Source organism: Miscanthus floridulus, chromosome 10, assembly GCF_019320115.1.
Source record: "Miscanthus floridulus cultivar M001 chromosome 10, ASM1932011v1, whole genome shotgun sequence".
NCBI classification, from domain to species: Eukaryota; Viridiplantae; Streptophyta; class Magnoliopsida; order Poales; family Poaceae; genus Miscanthus; species Miscanthus floridulus.
Genome location: NC_089589.1, coordinates 33,512,621 through 33,527,024, shown reverse-complemented (window position 1 = coordinate 33,527,024; position 14,404 = coordinate 33,512,621). Strand labels below are relative to the sequence as shown.

The 14,404-nt window shown below is 49.4% G+C and overlaps 1 protein-coding gene and 2 pseudogenes across 1 annotated transcript; 1 reads left to right on the top strand and 2 right to left on the bottom strand.

Moving 5' to 3' along the window:
• Window positions 1-903: 903 nt before the first annotated feature.
• On the bottom strand, window positions 904-4,692 carry LOC136488378 (ankyrin repeat-containing protein At5g02620-like; annotated as a pseudogene).
• Window positions 4,693-5,489: 797 nt separating this feature from the next.
• On the bottom strand, window positions 5,490-7,698 carry LOC136488377 (protein ACCELERATED CELL DEATH 6-like; annotated as a pseudogene).
• A 2,670-nt stretch (window positions 7,699-10,368) lies between these two features.
• On the top strand, window positions 10,369-14,001 carry LOC136488376 (ankyrin repeat-containing protein NPR4-like). The gene is made up of 4 exons (XM_066485331.1): window positions 10,369-10,870; window positions 10,972-11,590; window positions 11,828-12,221; window positions 13,531-14,001. The coding sequence occupies exons 1-4, from the start codon at window positions 10,369-10,371 to the stop codon at window positions 13,999-14,001; spliced, it is 1,986 nt and encodes a 661-aa protein (XP_066341428.1).
• The last annotated feature ends 403 nt before the right edge of the window (window positions 14,002-14,404 follow it).

Genomic DNA, 14,404 nt, shown 5'->3' with positions numbered 1-14,404 from the left:
GACTTCACGAGCAGGGTTTCATTTTGTGATGCTCCACTGGCAAAAAAATCCTGGCGCTTTATCAGTATTCAGTACACATTTTCTATGACAAACTAAGTGAACCCCAATTACTTCATTGACAATTGCATTTCCGCGTAAAACTATTACAACATGTTCAATAGGGTGCTACCACTTGGACGATGGAGTGGCAAGCTGAGAGGTGACATTATAGATATACAGTTTGCTAGAATCAAATTTATCAAGTAACTCACATGGCGATGGTAGCAATGCCTCGATTGATATGCTACACTTTTTTTTTTCTCTAAATGGAGAGGGGGCAACTTGTGTTAGAATCTCCGAACGGTGTTAGTGGCATCTGTGTCGTTTCCCTGTGTTGGTGCTTTGGTGGAAACATTGGTAATTGTATTGTAGTCACTTCCTCTATTACTGTAGCACGTGTGACCTCCTATGATGTTCAGAAACTATCAGGAATAGGGTTTTCATGTGATTTTTCGATGACAAAAAGCCTGGAGTTACAGAAGGTGCATCAGTACACATTTTCTATGACAAACTAAGTGAAACGTCTGTCAATGACGATTGCATTTCTGATTAAAATCGTTACAACATGTTGAATTGGGTGCTTCCACTTGGAAGATGGAGTGGTATAGCTCAAGTTATGATTATGCTGTTCGCTAGAATTAAATTTATCAAGCACTCCACTTATTCCAAACTATAAGTCATTTTTATTTTTTTTAGGTACATGGTTTTTGCTACGCACTAAGATATACATGATGTCTAAATCCATAGTAAAATCATGTACTTGAAAAAACCAGAATGACTTGCCATTATTCATAATAAAGGGAGTAACTGGCACAACGACGATGGTAGCAATGCCTCGATTGATATGCTGCACTTTCTCTCTCTCTAATAAACAGGAGAGGGGGCGGGGGCAACTGAGGTGCGCGTGCCCAGTCTCCCATTTGTTGTGCCCCAAAAAATGAGACCCCCTATAATATTACTTATAACTGTAAACAAACAGAAGTGGAGTACGAAAGCGCCAGCGAGAGGATACTGCCGCTTGATCACATTCCCTCCTTTCGCGTGACTGCACTGTCTTATATACCTCCAGATTGTTCTCCACGTCTTTGCAGGCCTAATCCACGTCGTTAGGCATATTTGCAAGGCACAGATGCACGCCTCTATAGCCATCAACCCGTACTGACTGACAGCACTTGTGGTCACCACGGCCACCAGAGCCACGTAGAAAGCCAGCATCAGGGTCATGAGTGACACCCACATGCACTGCAGCGCCCACGCGAAGCTCTTAAACGAGCCGACGGCGGAGCGCGACGTCTTCCCGTAGACGAGCAGGATCACGGCGACCACGGACGTCGCCACGGCGAACATGTCCAGGAACAAGAAGGTGTCGAAGACGAACTTCTTCCTCGCGAGGTGCGCCTGGCCCGTGGCGTCGCTGTACCCGCCGGGCACGTTGAACCCGGCCGCGAACGCCGAGGTGACGATGAGCACGGCCACCACCGCCAGGCTGTCAGACGTCCTCTGGATCCCCTGCACGACGTCGTGGCCGCTCCACGGCGTCAGCTGGTCCTGCCTCTGCGGCCGGAGCCGCGCCCCGTACGCGACCAGCGTCACCACCAGCCTCACCATCGTGAACGAGCTGGTCGACGCCGCGGCGAGGTCGAACGCCGTGTCGCCGTGGCTGTTCAGGACGTCGGCCCGCGCCTCGCCCTTCCGCAGCAGGGCCTCCACGACGGCCGGCGCGCCCGCGGCCACCGCGAGGTGGAGCGCCGTGTTCCCGTCCCTGTCGTGCGCGTCCAGCGGGAGACCGCGCAGCGTGCGGCTCTTGATGACAACAGACACCACGGACAGCTGCTTCTCCCTGAACGCGGTGTGCAGGAAGGTCCCGCCATTACCGTCGCGGAGCAAGGCAGCGTCCGGGTAGCTCCTTAGCATGTCCTTCGCCACGCGGTGGTGTCCCATTCGCGCCGCGACGTGGAGAGCCGACAGACCGGCCGAGTCCTTCTTGTACACCGTTGTCGGCGGTGTGGCGCGTAGGATCGCGTGCACGATGCTGCAGTCGCCGGCTGACGACGCGAAATGGAGCGGGCTGCTGCGCTGCTGTCCACTTGGTCTGGAAGAGCTGGTCTCCACTCCAGTAGCACGTCAACCATTTCTGCAGGCAACGCAAATGCTGAAGACATTTTTGTTTTCCGAGCAATTCTTAGGCAGTTGGCAAGCAACTAACCTGAGCTCTAGAAGACAGCCGCGTGTAGAGCATTCTGTGAGCTCGGCCCGGCCGACGACGCGTCCTTGCACATGGTAATCGCTTTGACTGCTTGCACCGATCCGCTCATCACCGCCAGATAAAGCGGCGACACGCCGGCGTTGTTGAGCTCAGCCGCCGATACCAGCGCCTCCACCACCATGTGATACCCGTGCCTTGCGGCCAGGTGCAGGCCGTGTCCCCGGCCTCGTTTCTGCATCCGAGGATGCTCTCGCCGCAGTCCCGGGACAGCTGCGCGAGGACCGCGACGGTCCTGACGTGCCCCGCCCTCGCCGCGCAGTGCAGTGGCGTGTCGAGCGCCGAGTTGCGGTGAGACAGGAGGAGGCCATGCTCCCTGAACCTGTGGTAGAGCTCCTGGATCAGCTCGTCACGTGGAGAGCAGTGTTCCTTTCAGCACTCACTTCGAGTATATCGCACTGTCCATGACGAATGCCTGAAACACGTCAGTATAGTTGACTTAGAATAGGTAAACCCGTAATAAGCTACCTAATGTCTTGCTTAGCTGCACTAGTGTCCACCTTATTTCATATGTTTGGTCTGTTGGGGACTTAGGATAGATTGTTTAATGTAAAAATTTAGTAAATTTTTTAGCTCAATCTAATTCCAACACATATAGAATACGCAAACTCAATCCCATGACCGGTCACGCTCTGACTCCACCACGCGACCGCGCCCGCCGAGATGGCTTCCTCTTCTTCTCGACCTCCAACGGCCTCAGAAGGGGGGGGGGGGGGGGGGGGGGGGGGGGGGGGGGGGGGGGGGGACAACGGTCGCATCGTTAACTGCTAACTGCCTCCACAAAATAAGATGGATACTGGTGTAGCAAACCAATGTCTAAATTGTAATTTATGTTCCAATAAACATCATGGTCCCACAACTCCATTTATTTAAAGCAATTTAAAATTTTATTATTTTTTCTTATATTTACCAAACACAATTGCTTGAGGGCAAGTAGAAGTTATGCGGATTTTTATTATTTTTTTAATTCTTTTTCATTTAATATTTTAATAATAATTGCGTCTATTTTTTTTGTAGATCTAGCCTTTTTGGTCGCACCAGTCCTGCTGGCGTGACAAAATAACACAGTCGCTCACATGTGTTGGTGTGGCAAGATCTCGTGGAAAACCTTCGCGCCACCAGGAGTGGTGTGACGAGACTCAACTTTACAAAGATTTTAACTCTTCAATACGACGTCGGATGAAGATGATTTGTAAATGAAAATTGTAGAACTCAATGAGATCTACAACTTTCTAGTTTTGAGTTTTTTCATTTGATCATGTTAAAATGCTCAAAAAATGATATAAAATTTCAGCCGCATAATAACCGTGTACTAGCGCTTGTCGCATTAGAAAAATAATATCTTTTTTGGTGCCAAATGAAGATACTTTTTATATGAAAGTTGTAGTTCTCAATGAGATCTATAACTTTATAGTTTTGAATTTTTACATTTGAGATTGTTAAGATGCTCGAGAAAATAATATAAAGTTTCAGCAGTAAATTAATCGTGCATCAGGGCTTGTCGCCTCACGAAGATTATATTTTTCTTCAAAGGTGTCAAATGAAGATATTTTTTATATCAAAGTTGTAGCTATCAACGAAATTTACAAGTCTTTATAGTTTTGAAGTTTTTCATTTGAGATTGTTAAAATGCTGAAGAAAATAATACAAAATCTAAGGGGCAGGTTAATCGCGTAACAAAGCTTCCATTTGAGATTGTTAAAATGATGAAGCAAATCGGTTAGGCCGGTTTCTGTAGAATCATTGCCGAGTTGATACCATTGTCATCCACACGTTCTAGTGCTTTGGTGTTTGACCGATCTTCATGTCAACAGTGGGACAAATATTATTTATAGTAGCCACAAAGCACAACACCAAAGGAGTGGTGAACAAGCAATCATAACTTCCACACACTGGGCACTACAACACCTTTCCTTACTAATATCATGGGAAGTCTGAAAGGAAAGAAAGTCAACTTGCAGTAACACAAATTCACAAGGACCTCACTTGTAGTGAAAGAGAACAGGATATTGGCTGGAGCAAAATATTTGTTCTATCTTATACTACCAGCATAGCATGGCCGTAGTCTTTTGTTTTTTTCCTAGCTGGTTATTAGCCAGTTTTCTAAAAACTAAATCTCTCACATGTATCAGTCCAATAGGCATGGCCTCATGACAGTTCGTTTAGGAAGAACGAAAACCTTATACATCGATCGGATGCAACAAATGGTCTACTTAGGGACTTAATTGATGTGTGTTCTTACCAGCAGCAGCTTTGCCATCTCTCGCGGCGCCCTTTTGATGGAGAAGCAGCTCCATGACCTTCTCCGTCCTCCCACTGTAGACTGCTAGATAGAGGGAAGGGCACATGCTGATGAGCAAGTGTGCAGCATCGTCACTGGGTTGCCTCATCGGCTTCGCATTATTTGCCGACAAATCACTCGTCGGACAGGCGAGCTGCACGCAGTGCTGCCGAGTGCCGACGACGATCCATTGGATCAAGCTGCAGGTTGTTACGCCGCCGTTGCTGGAGGGTAGGCGATGGGCAGCTGCGTGTGAATATATAAGATGAAACCGCGATCTGGATCAGTCACACGGTTAAGACTCCAGCTAGATGCAAATATTTCTCTTTTATTTAAGTTTGTGGTGCTACTAGCATGTAGACAGAGAAGGGCGGCAGGCGGGCGAGAAATGAAATTCCAAGGGCTTGTATCATTCGACCGGCGGCCTTGTTTCTCTTTGCTGGATGCTGGCCATGTGACCAGGTCGCCACCGTGGTACAAGAATGCAGGCTCAGTCCTCAGATTCCTGAAGCCCAGCCAGGGTCAAAATGAACTCGACTTAATATAAACACCAGCCTTAACAATGATACTCAATATGTGCATATGAAATGTTATCAATGAATACCAGAAATGCCTCCAAAAGCAGTATTCACGTTGACAACAAAATTTGGCTAGCCCAAGGCATGATTTCACATCGATAATTGGCCGGATAATAGATTTAGAGATCATTCGGCTATTAAGCAGTCATCGTCGTTGTTTCTTTTTTTTGAAGAATCTGGAGGGGCCAAAGCCCCTACAGTAGAATAATTAAATTAAAGACGAACCAAACGTACAACAGTTTACAAGGAAGCTCAAGAAACAAAAAAAGAAAGGAAAAATGCTTTTCTTTTTCTGAATTACAACCAGCTTTGGATCCATGAGCAGAAATCTTCTGAACGACTTTCTTTTACTCTGATTGAAGTTAAGGTCATCTCCTTATTAAAAGCAGCTTTCTTGACTGAAGGTCAGGACCTATTCCTTTGAAAATCAGGTTGTTGCGAGCACCCCAGATTGTCCAACACATGATTATCACAGCATTCATAAAGAATTCACAATTCAGTTGGTTTCTGAAATGCAGATTCACTTGAGGGAAGGAAGCCTTATCTGGAATTTGTATGTTGATGAGATTCCAACAGAACTTGGCAAAAGGGCACTCCAGGAAGAGGTGGGTGACTGTTTCTTCGGTTGGTTGATGACAGAGAGCTCACAGTTAGACGAGTCCAAGTGCATGTTTTTTCTTCTTAAGATGTTTCTTGTATTCAATCGATCTTTTAAGAGCAACCAAAATAAAACTTTGTTTGGCAGAAGGTCTTCCAAAGCCGGATAAAAACAGGATGGACTGTGTGATGGCCTATTAACTTCTTGTAGGCCTTGGTTGCTGCAAATAGATTAGATCCCTAGACATAACCCCAAGAGTCATTTTCAGCTGTGAAGTTTATACTATCCAGGATGTTGGTCAGGTTTATCATTTGGGAGTATACCAAGTCAGAAAGAGGCAGGTGGAAGAGCTGACTATGTTTCTTGCAAAAGAGTAGACGGTCTCGTCCTTGAGGTTCGCCTTGCCGTCGTCGCCGTACCCTCCGGGCAGGTTGAACCCGGCGGCGAACGCGGCGGCGACGACGAGCTCGGCCACCACCGCCAGGCTGTCGGACGTGTTCTGTATCCCCTTCCGCACCATGTCGCGGCCGCCCCACTGCTCCAGCTGGTCCTTCCTCTGCGGCCGGAGCCGTGCGCCGTAGGCGACTAGCGCCACCACCAGGCTTATCGTGGCGAAGAAGCCGGCGGCCCATCCTTCGGCGCCGAGATCGAACGTCGTGTGACCGTCGTTGTTCAGAACGTCGGCACGCACCTTGCCCTTCCGTAGCAGGGCCTCCACGACGCCGTTCGACCCCGCGGCCACCGCGAGGTGGAGCGGCGTGTTCCCGTCCCTGTCCTGCGCGTCCAGGAGGCCGCGGCCGCGCAGCATGGGGCTCCTGAGTCCTGATGGCGAGCGACACCACCGCCGAGGAGCACGTGTCCCTGGCCGCGGCGTGGACGAAGGTACCGCCGCTGCCGTCGCGGAGCTCGGCGGCGTCGGGGCAGCTCCCCCTAGCATGTCCTCCACGACGCGGTGGTGCCCCATCCGCGCCGCGACGTGGAGTACCGACAGACCGCCCGAGTCCTTCTTGTAAACCGTGCTCGGCGGCGAGGCGCGCAGGATCGCGTTCACGATCTTGCGGTCGCCGTCGGACGACGCGAAGTGGAGCGGGCTGCTGTCGACTTGGTCTGCCAGAGCTGGCCTCCATTCCAGTAGCAGGTGAACCATCTCTGCAGCCAACGCAAATGCTCAACACATTACAATTTTTCTCCGCAAGAGGAAATAAGCGACTAACCTGAGCTCTGGAAGACAGCAGCGTGCAGAGCATTCTGAGAGCTCGGCCCGGCAGATCACGCGTGCCTGCATGTGGTAATCGCTCTGACCGCTTGCACCGACCCGCTGATTACTGCCAAGTACAGAGGCGACACGCCGGCGTTGTTGAGCTCGGCCGCCGGTTCTGCCGCCGCCGAGACCAGGACCTCCACCGTAGCGCCGAGCCCGTGCCTCGCCGCCAGGTGCGGGGCCGAGTCCCCGGCCTCATTCTTGCATCCCAGAATGTTCTCGCCACGGTCCCTGGCCAGCTCGACGAGGACAGCGGCGACTGCCCTGACGTGCCCAGCCCTCGCCGCGCAATGCAGCGGTGTGTCCAGCGCCGAGTTCCGGCGAGAAAGGAGACCCTGACCCTTGAACCTGAGGTAGAGCTCCCGGATCAGCTCGTGGTGCCCTTGCTCTGCTGCCACGTGTAGAGCGGTGTTCCTCGATCTCCGCCAACAACACCAACTAGGAGTACCGTGTCAAAGTACGCATTGAGGGCATCCCGTTGCACTGCTGGGCGGAGGACGTGGCTGTCCGGGCGCTCGGTGATGGCTGCGAAGTGCACTACCTGGAGGAGAGGACGCGTCGTAGAGTGCGCACCAGATCCTTCGACCTGTGGGCCTGGTGCAAGGATCCCAGCGACATCCCCACCGAGGTCTGGCTCACGGTCACCAAGCCAGAGAGGGAGCCCCCGTCGACATCCATCCCGCTCCCTCAGGCGCCACCTACACTATTGGTGTCAAGGGTGTGGACGCACACACGATGATAATGGTAAAACCAAAAACCATACATACAAAATAAAGATCGAGGAAAGAAAAAAGAAACCGTGATTGTTTATGGAAAATCGGACAAAAAAACAGAACAGGAGATCATCGGAGAAAAAGAGATGGAGAAAAAAATGTCATGGGAAGTAAAAAGCCGGGTTGAAATAATCGCTTTCCTATATAGAAAGCAAAATAAGATTTCTATCTGAATTAGGATTCCTATTCCTATTCAGTCTATTCAGGCTTGGAGAGATCTATTTGTCCTAACTATCTAGGATCATATAAGTCTAGACGAAAGAAACTTTCAACTACCGGGAGTTAGGAGGAGATGGATGAAAAAAAATAGTCGAAAAATTTGCCACTTTATTAGTAGGTATAGATATGTTTTTTTACTACATATATCCAGAGACACAGTGTATACCCCGCGGCACTACTTCAACAGTACTTTTCAGCGAACGAACAGTGTTTTTCTCTCACAACAAATCAGCATAAGCATCAGCATAAGTCAAATTACAGCGAAACGAACATGGAGTAGTTCTCCATAGCCAAAATTTGGAGAAGTTGTTTGGAGGACATTATTGTCCATGGAGTAGTTCTCCGTAGCCAAATTTTGGAGAAGTTGTTTGGAGGGCATTATTGTCACATCATCGACTATTCAACTATGCACAATCTATAGAATCTGGGCTTGTTTGTATAGAAATGTGACAGGCATTGCCTTGCTAGGCAAGAAATACTGACCCAGACATCCAAAATTGGATGCTTGAGAGTGTTGTCTGGTCCATGCAGATTTTTCTAGCCACGTACCGGCCTCGTTTAGTTGAGAATTTGGCTATTGTAGCACTTTCGTTTTTATTTGACAATTAGTGTTCAATCATGGATTAATTATGCTCAAAACGTTCGTCTCGCGATTTTTCACCAAACTGTGCAATTAGTTTTTTTTCGTCTACATTTAATGCTTCATGCACGTATCGCAAGATTCGATGTGATGGCTACTGTAGCACTTTTTACGAAAATTTTTTGAGCTAAACGTGCCCTGTGTCGGTAAATACTGCATGTAGTGCAGGGTCTGACATATAAATGACCAAATTAAATGCGTCGCTCGGCCTGACATAGTACGGGCCCACGGAGGGCACGACTCGATGAGGGTCAGGCCGGCACGGCACGACTCAATGCTAGGGAAGAAATACTAACCCAGACCGTGCCATACCGAGCCAGAATCCTGTGCCATGGCCGGACCATCAGCCCGCGGGCCTTTTGGTCAACTATACCCGTGTGGTGACTTTGTTGACTGTTTGAACGGTCAATATTCAAATCAAATGTAGATGGTTTCTTATGGGAAAGCAACGTCAAAGAGACTTCCAAGCATGTCCCTGTCATGATGCCTTCTATCGGAACACTTGTACTTACAACAACTGATTTCACGGCGACACAACTACCACAAAAAATACGGGACACACCACCTCTCTTTAAAATAAAAGAAATCTATAATTTTAGGTGAGAACAAATAAATTGCATCAACCTACTGTGCAAATTTCAAATCTTTCTATATCTTAACCTTTTTATTTATTTTAAGTTTTCCAAAAAAATAAAAGCACCAAGGCAAAATGACTGTTATTATTAATCTTAATATTACTTTTGGAGACTCATTTTGGAGCTACCATGATAATCATCATCTAGCTATAACGCACTAAAGGAAAGAATTGTATAATTCTCACAAAAATAAAAAGCATGTAGTTGTGCGGTAGGTGGCTTAGGAGCAAATAAGGGTGAAAGATGAGACAGGGAAGAAAGAGCTGAATACTAAGGCACCGGCAAGCTTCTGCGATAGTTGTTTGATGAGTTGGTAGTGAAATAGCAAATAAGAGTAACTCTAGCAGCTCCTCAAACAGGCTTCTAAACCATATTTTGAAAGCTCAGGTCAAAAACACAGGTTGAGCAGGGCTCCTACTTAGACCCCATAAAATTAGAAGGCTCTTAAATTCTCCCTATGGGATCGGACCTCGTTTTTGGGAATCTAGATGAGGCCCATATTTTTCAGTTTCAGTCATTTATCTCCCCGACCTATCTGAAACTAAACTCGCTCGAGCACTCGCTACACTTCCTAACACTCCTCTTGCCGGGTGCGCTGTTTCTTACGTCTGTCCCACCCACCCAACGCTCTGTGTGGCCTACCCCAGTGAGTACTCCTCCCACTCTCCTGTTGTTGTCCTCCCCTTCGGTTCCGCTAATGGCGTGCCTCTCCCCAGCCTACTCCCCAGCGACTCCCTTTCTATGTGTAGAGACATTGTCGGATCCATCCCCCTCATTATTCTCCTCCCCACACACACACACTGGTGTAGCTTAGGAGGGAAGAATAGAGAATGACTGAGGACATGTGCCAGTGTCTATTAGAATAGATTTGAGAGCTTCTTCTGTAACAAATAAAAAAAATTCATGCCCTCAAAGTAGGAGGCCCTCGAATCAAAAAGTAGGGACTCTGATTTGAGGGCTCCTCCCTCGAAAACCCCGGTCCCTAACCTATCCGATGAATTTGGCTCCAATTGAACTCGTCATTTGACACATGAATTCGGTTATTGTACTAATTTCCTGAATACCCGTTTCAGGCGTTGTTATGCACGGTCAGTGCGACATACTTGAGTTGACTGCGGAGAGGAACACCGCTCTACACGTGGCTGCGGAGCAAGGGCACCATGAGCTGATCCGGGAGCTCTACCTCAGGTTCAGGGACCAGGGCCTCCTCTCTCGCCAGAACTCGGCGCTGGACACGCCGATGCATTGCGCGGCGAGGGCTGGGCACGCCAGGGCGGTCGCGGTCCTCGTCGAGCTGGCCAGGGAGCCGGGCGAGAACATTCTGGGATGCAAGAACGAGGCAGGCGACACGGCCCTGCACCTGGCGGCGAGGCACGGGCACGGCGCGGCGGTGGAGGTGCTGGTCTCGGCGGCGGCACAACCGGCGGCCGAGCTGAACAACGCCGGCGTGTCGCCGTTGTACTTGGCTGTAATTAGCGGCTCGGTGTCAGCAGTCAGAGCGATTATTACCAAGTGCAAGGACGCGTCATCGATGGGGCCAAGCGCACAGAATGCTCTGCACGCTGCCGTTTTCCAGAGCTCAGGTTAGTTGCTTGTTGGATTCTTAATGGTTGCATAATAAGGATTACTGGAAGAAGAAGAAAATGCAGTGAACTAATGTGTTGATCATTTGCGTTGCCTGCAGAAATGGTTCACCTGCTACTGGAATGGAGGCCAGCTCTGGCCGACCAAGTCGACTGCAGCGGCAGCAGCCCGCTCCATTTCGCGTCGTCGGACGGCGATCGCAGCATCGTGCGTGCAATCCTGCGCGCCGGGCCGCCGGGAACGGTGTACAAGAAGGACTCGAGCGGCCTGTCGGCTCTCCACGTCGCGGCGCGGATGGGACACCACCGCGTCGTGACGAACATGCTAGGGAGCTGCCCCGACGCCGCCGAGCTCCGTGACGGCAATGGCGAGACTTTCGTCCACGCCGCGGCCCGGGAGAAGCGCTCCTCGGTGGTGTCGCTCGCCACCAAGAATCCCATGCTGCGCGGCCTCCTGGACGCGCAGGATAGGGAGGGGAACACACCTCTCCACCTCGCGGTGGCAGCGGGATCGACCGGCATCGTGGAGGATCTGCTACGCAACGGCAAGGTGCGGGCCAATGTTCCGAACAACGATGGTCACACAGCGTTTGATCTCGCCGCCGGATTAACCACCAGTTTCTTCAAAATGGTAAGCCTGGTGGTCGCGCTAGTCGCTTATGGGGCACAGCTCCGGCCGCAGAGGCAGGACCAACTGGAGCAGTGGGTTGGCCGCGACATGGTGCGGAAGGGGATACAGAACCAGGGAAAAATTTATCGGCCGAAATCTCCCGATATTTCCGATATATCCTTTTTATCTATAGGTGCCGATAAGAAAATATCTATCTTTTTCGTATAAATTTTGCTTAAATTTACTTAAATTTAAATTAAATTTTATTTGAATTTGTTTTGATATTTCCGATATATCCTGTTTATCCTCTTTATCTGTGACCTCCGATAAATTTTAATTTCCGAAAATGAAAACCTTGTACAGAACACGTCGGACAACCTCGCGGTGGTGGCCGGCCTCATCGTCGCCGCCGCGTTCGCCGCCGGGTTCAACTTGCCCGGTGGGTACGGCGACGACGGCAAGGCAAACCTCAAGGACGAGACTGTCTTCAAGAGCTTCCTGCTCTTGAACACCGGGGCCGTGGTAACGTCCATCGTGGCGGTGATTCTGCTCGTCTATGGGAAGGCGTCGCGCTCTGCCGGCTCGTGGAAGAGCTTCGCGGCGGCGCTGCACCTCTTGTGGGTGTCGCTCGTCTGCATGATGCTGGCCTTCCAGGCGGCTCTGCTCTCCGTGGCGACCACGGGGACACTCAGTTACGGGTTGCTGGGTGTATACACATACACGTGCATCCTTGTCTTGCAAGTATGCATCGCGGAGCGGCTGGGGCCTAGGACGAGGTTGCGCACGATTTGGAGGTTTCACTGGAAAGGAAGAAGGCATGTCGACGTCAAACGACAGTATCCGTTCGCCAAAGCTACCGTACTCAAATTACAACTTTTTACAGCTACAAGTTTCCTAGTTTCTATAGGTTTTCAAGTCATCTTTTTTTTAAACCGGAGATCCAAGGACACCTCAATTGCTCCATCACCATCTGCTCTTTATTATTAGAGGGAAAAATGCCATCTGGGGAGTTCGGTACTCACGTTGCAAGACTCAGCCTATGGCTCATCAAATTATTGAACTTGATGTATTCTTATTTGATCCAAAGAAAAGCAAAAATAGATGAAGAGATAAGCTGGACCTTTTTAGACACATGAACTACATATATATGGCTTTGTAATGTTGGTGAGACACATAAATCTTGTCAGTAGCTTTGTTTAGTTTGTAAAATGTTCGTGCTCCAATGACGATGACATGTAATCTATACTAGCCATTGGTGCACGCGCTTCGCTGCGGATGATGCGCTTGGTATAGGAAAAATCTTGGGAAATATGGCTCATATGTCTAATATGTTTTCTCATCGCGTTGCTACGAAAGGTTAGTCTCTTTGCTACATTAAATGGGAAAATATGGGAAGAAAAGGTAACATGTTTTTTTTCATTACAATGTTGTAAACGAACATAGATGTTGGTTGTCATTACATGGTGCCTATTCTAGGCCAGCAAATCAATGACATGTTAGTGGAAAGAAGTATTCGATGGAGTTGGGCTCAAGCAACTAACACGTTTAGATTCAAAGCACAACATTGGCTAGGATTACATTATAGGTGGAAAGAGCAAAAACTACAACACAAGTGCGTCTCCTAGCGCGAGGGTTTACAAAAGAGTGAATTAGGATCCACTCCACTTAGGCGAAACTACAACACATTTCGTAAATCTGGAATTACACGAAAGATTACACGACGTCGAATACTAAATTACACCGGGATTTAAAGTTACATGGTTAAGAGCAACCTAGTACGACTAAGGCTTACTCCAGAAGTCGAGATAGATGAGGGCAATGGAGAAACAACAAGATAATGATTGTCCAGAACATGGCGTATGACCAACAGATCCAGAAACAGGAGACTGAGAAGTCAAACATCGTGAACCCTAAGACCAAACTAACTAAGGGTAGGCTTGAACTTCTTCGAAAACCAGATCCTTTCTTCTCAGATTACACCATCGCCTCTGTCAGACGAACCTAGTTCCACAATGACGACTCGATCTCGTAGCTCTGCTTCGGATTCGAGAGGGATGGGGATGAAGAAGAAGAGCAAGGACCAAGGGCATCTTATAGTGGCGAACGGAGATGGGGCGCAGCGCACCGAAAGTGGAGACAGCATGGATGGGATACACTGCCGGTTAACGCCGTGGGGATAAAGTCGGCCATAGTGCGCTCCCTGCGCAGGCAAGCAGAGGGGGGAATAAAGGAAAGGAGAGAGTGTTCGCTCGACGAGGAAGGTGTGCGGGCGGACGTGTCCCCAAAAGGAGAAAGAAGGGAGGGGGTCCAGTACGGGGACGAGGGCGAGGATCAAGAGCGGACCGGAGGCCGGGAAAAGGAGAAGCGCACAGTGCACGAGGACGGTGGACGCGGCACGATGTCGTGGACATGCAAGGACAGGGTGCTAATGGGCCCGACACCGACGGCATCCGCGGGCACGCGGCGACAACGACCCGGCATGCATAGCGTGGTCGAGCTGGGCACAGTGCTTGGGACTTGACATCCACTCAGGCTTTTCTAAGCACTCCCTACTACCCAAGGCTAACTTTTCCTAGTTGTTCTTCTTTCCTTCCCTTCCTTGTCCACAATATGCGCCAAACTTTGTATGAAGTGAGATCGCAACATACATGCTTCCTCCGAAACCACCTCCTCTTGTTTACTTTGAGAGAATACTATTTCATCAACCCGTTGTGGATTTCCCATTCAAACAGCCGAATATTGGTATCAAAAGTGGTATAGCGGTGTAACTTGGTAAAGATACTTGGTCATCAACCTCGATACCAGTGCATGCCGAGCAGCGTCACTATGTGGCAGTTGTTCCACAGGGGCCCTCGGTTTTGTTGCGGCACTATAAGCTATTAACCAGGCAACTACTACCAACTTACAGGCAATGAAGACGGTGG

Bases quoted from the DNA above. Each gene is read 5' to 3' on its own strand.
- LOC136488376 (XM_066485331.1), top strand. From the start codon at position 10,369: ATGCACGGTCAGTGCGACATACTTGAGTTGACTGCGGAGAGGAACACC. The intron at 10,871-10,971 runs GTTAGTTGCTTG...CGTTGCCTGCAG, and splicing joins TGCCGTTTTCCAGAGCTCAG to AAATGGTTCACCTGCTACTG. The intron at 11,591-11,827 runs GGTGCGGAAGGG...AATTTCCGAAAA, and splicing joins CAGTGGGTTGGCCGCGACAT to TGAAAACCTTGTACAGAACA.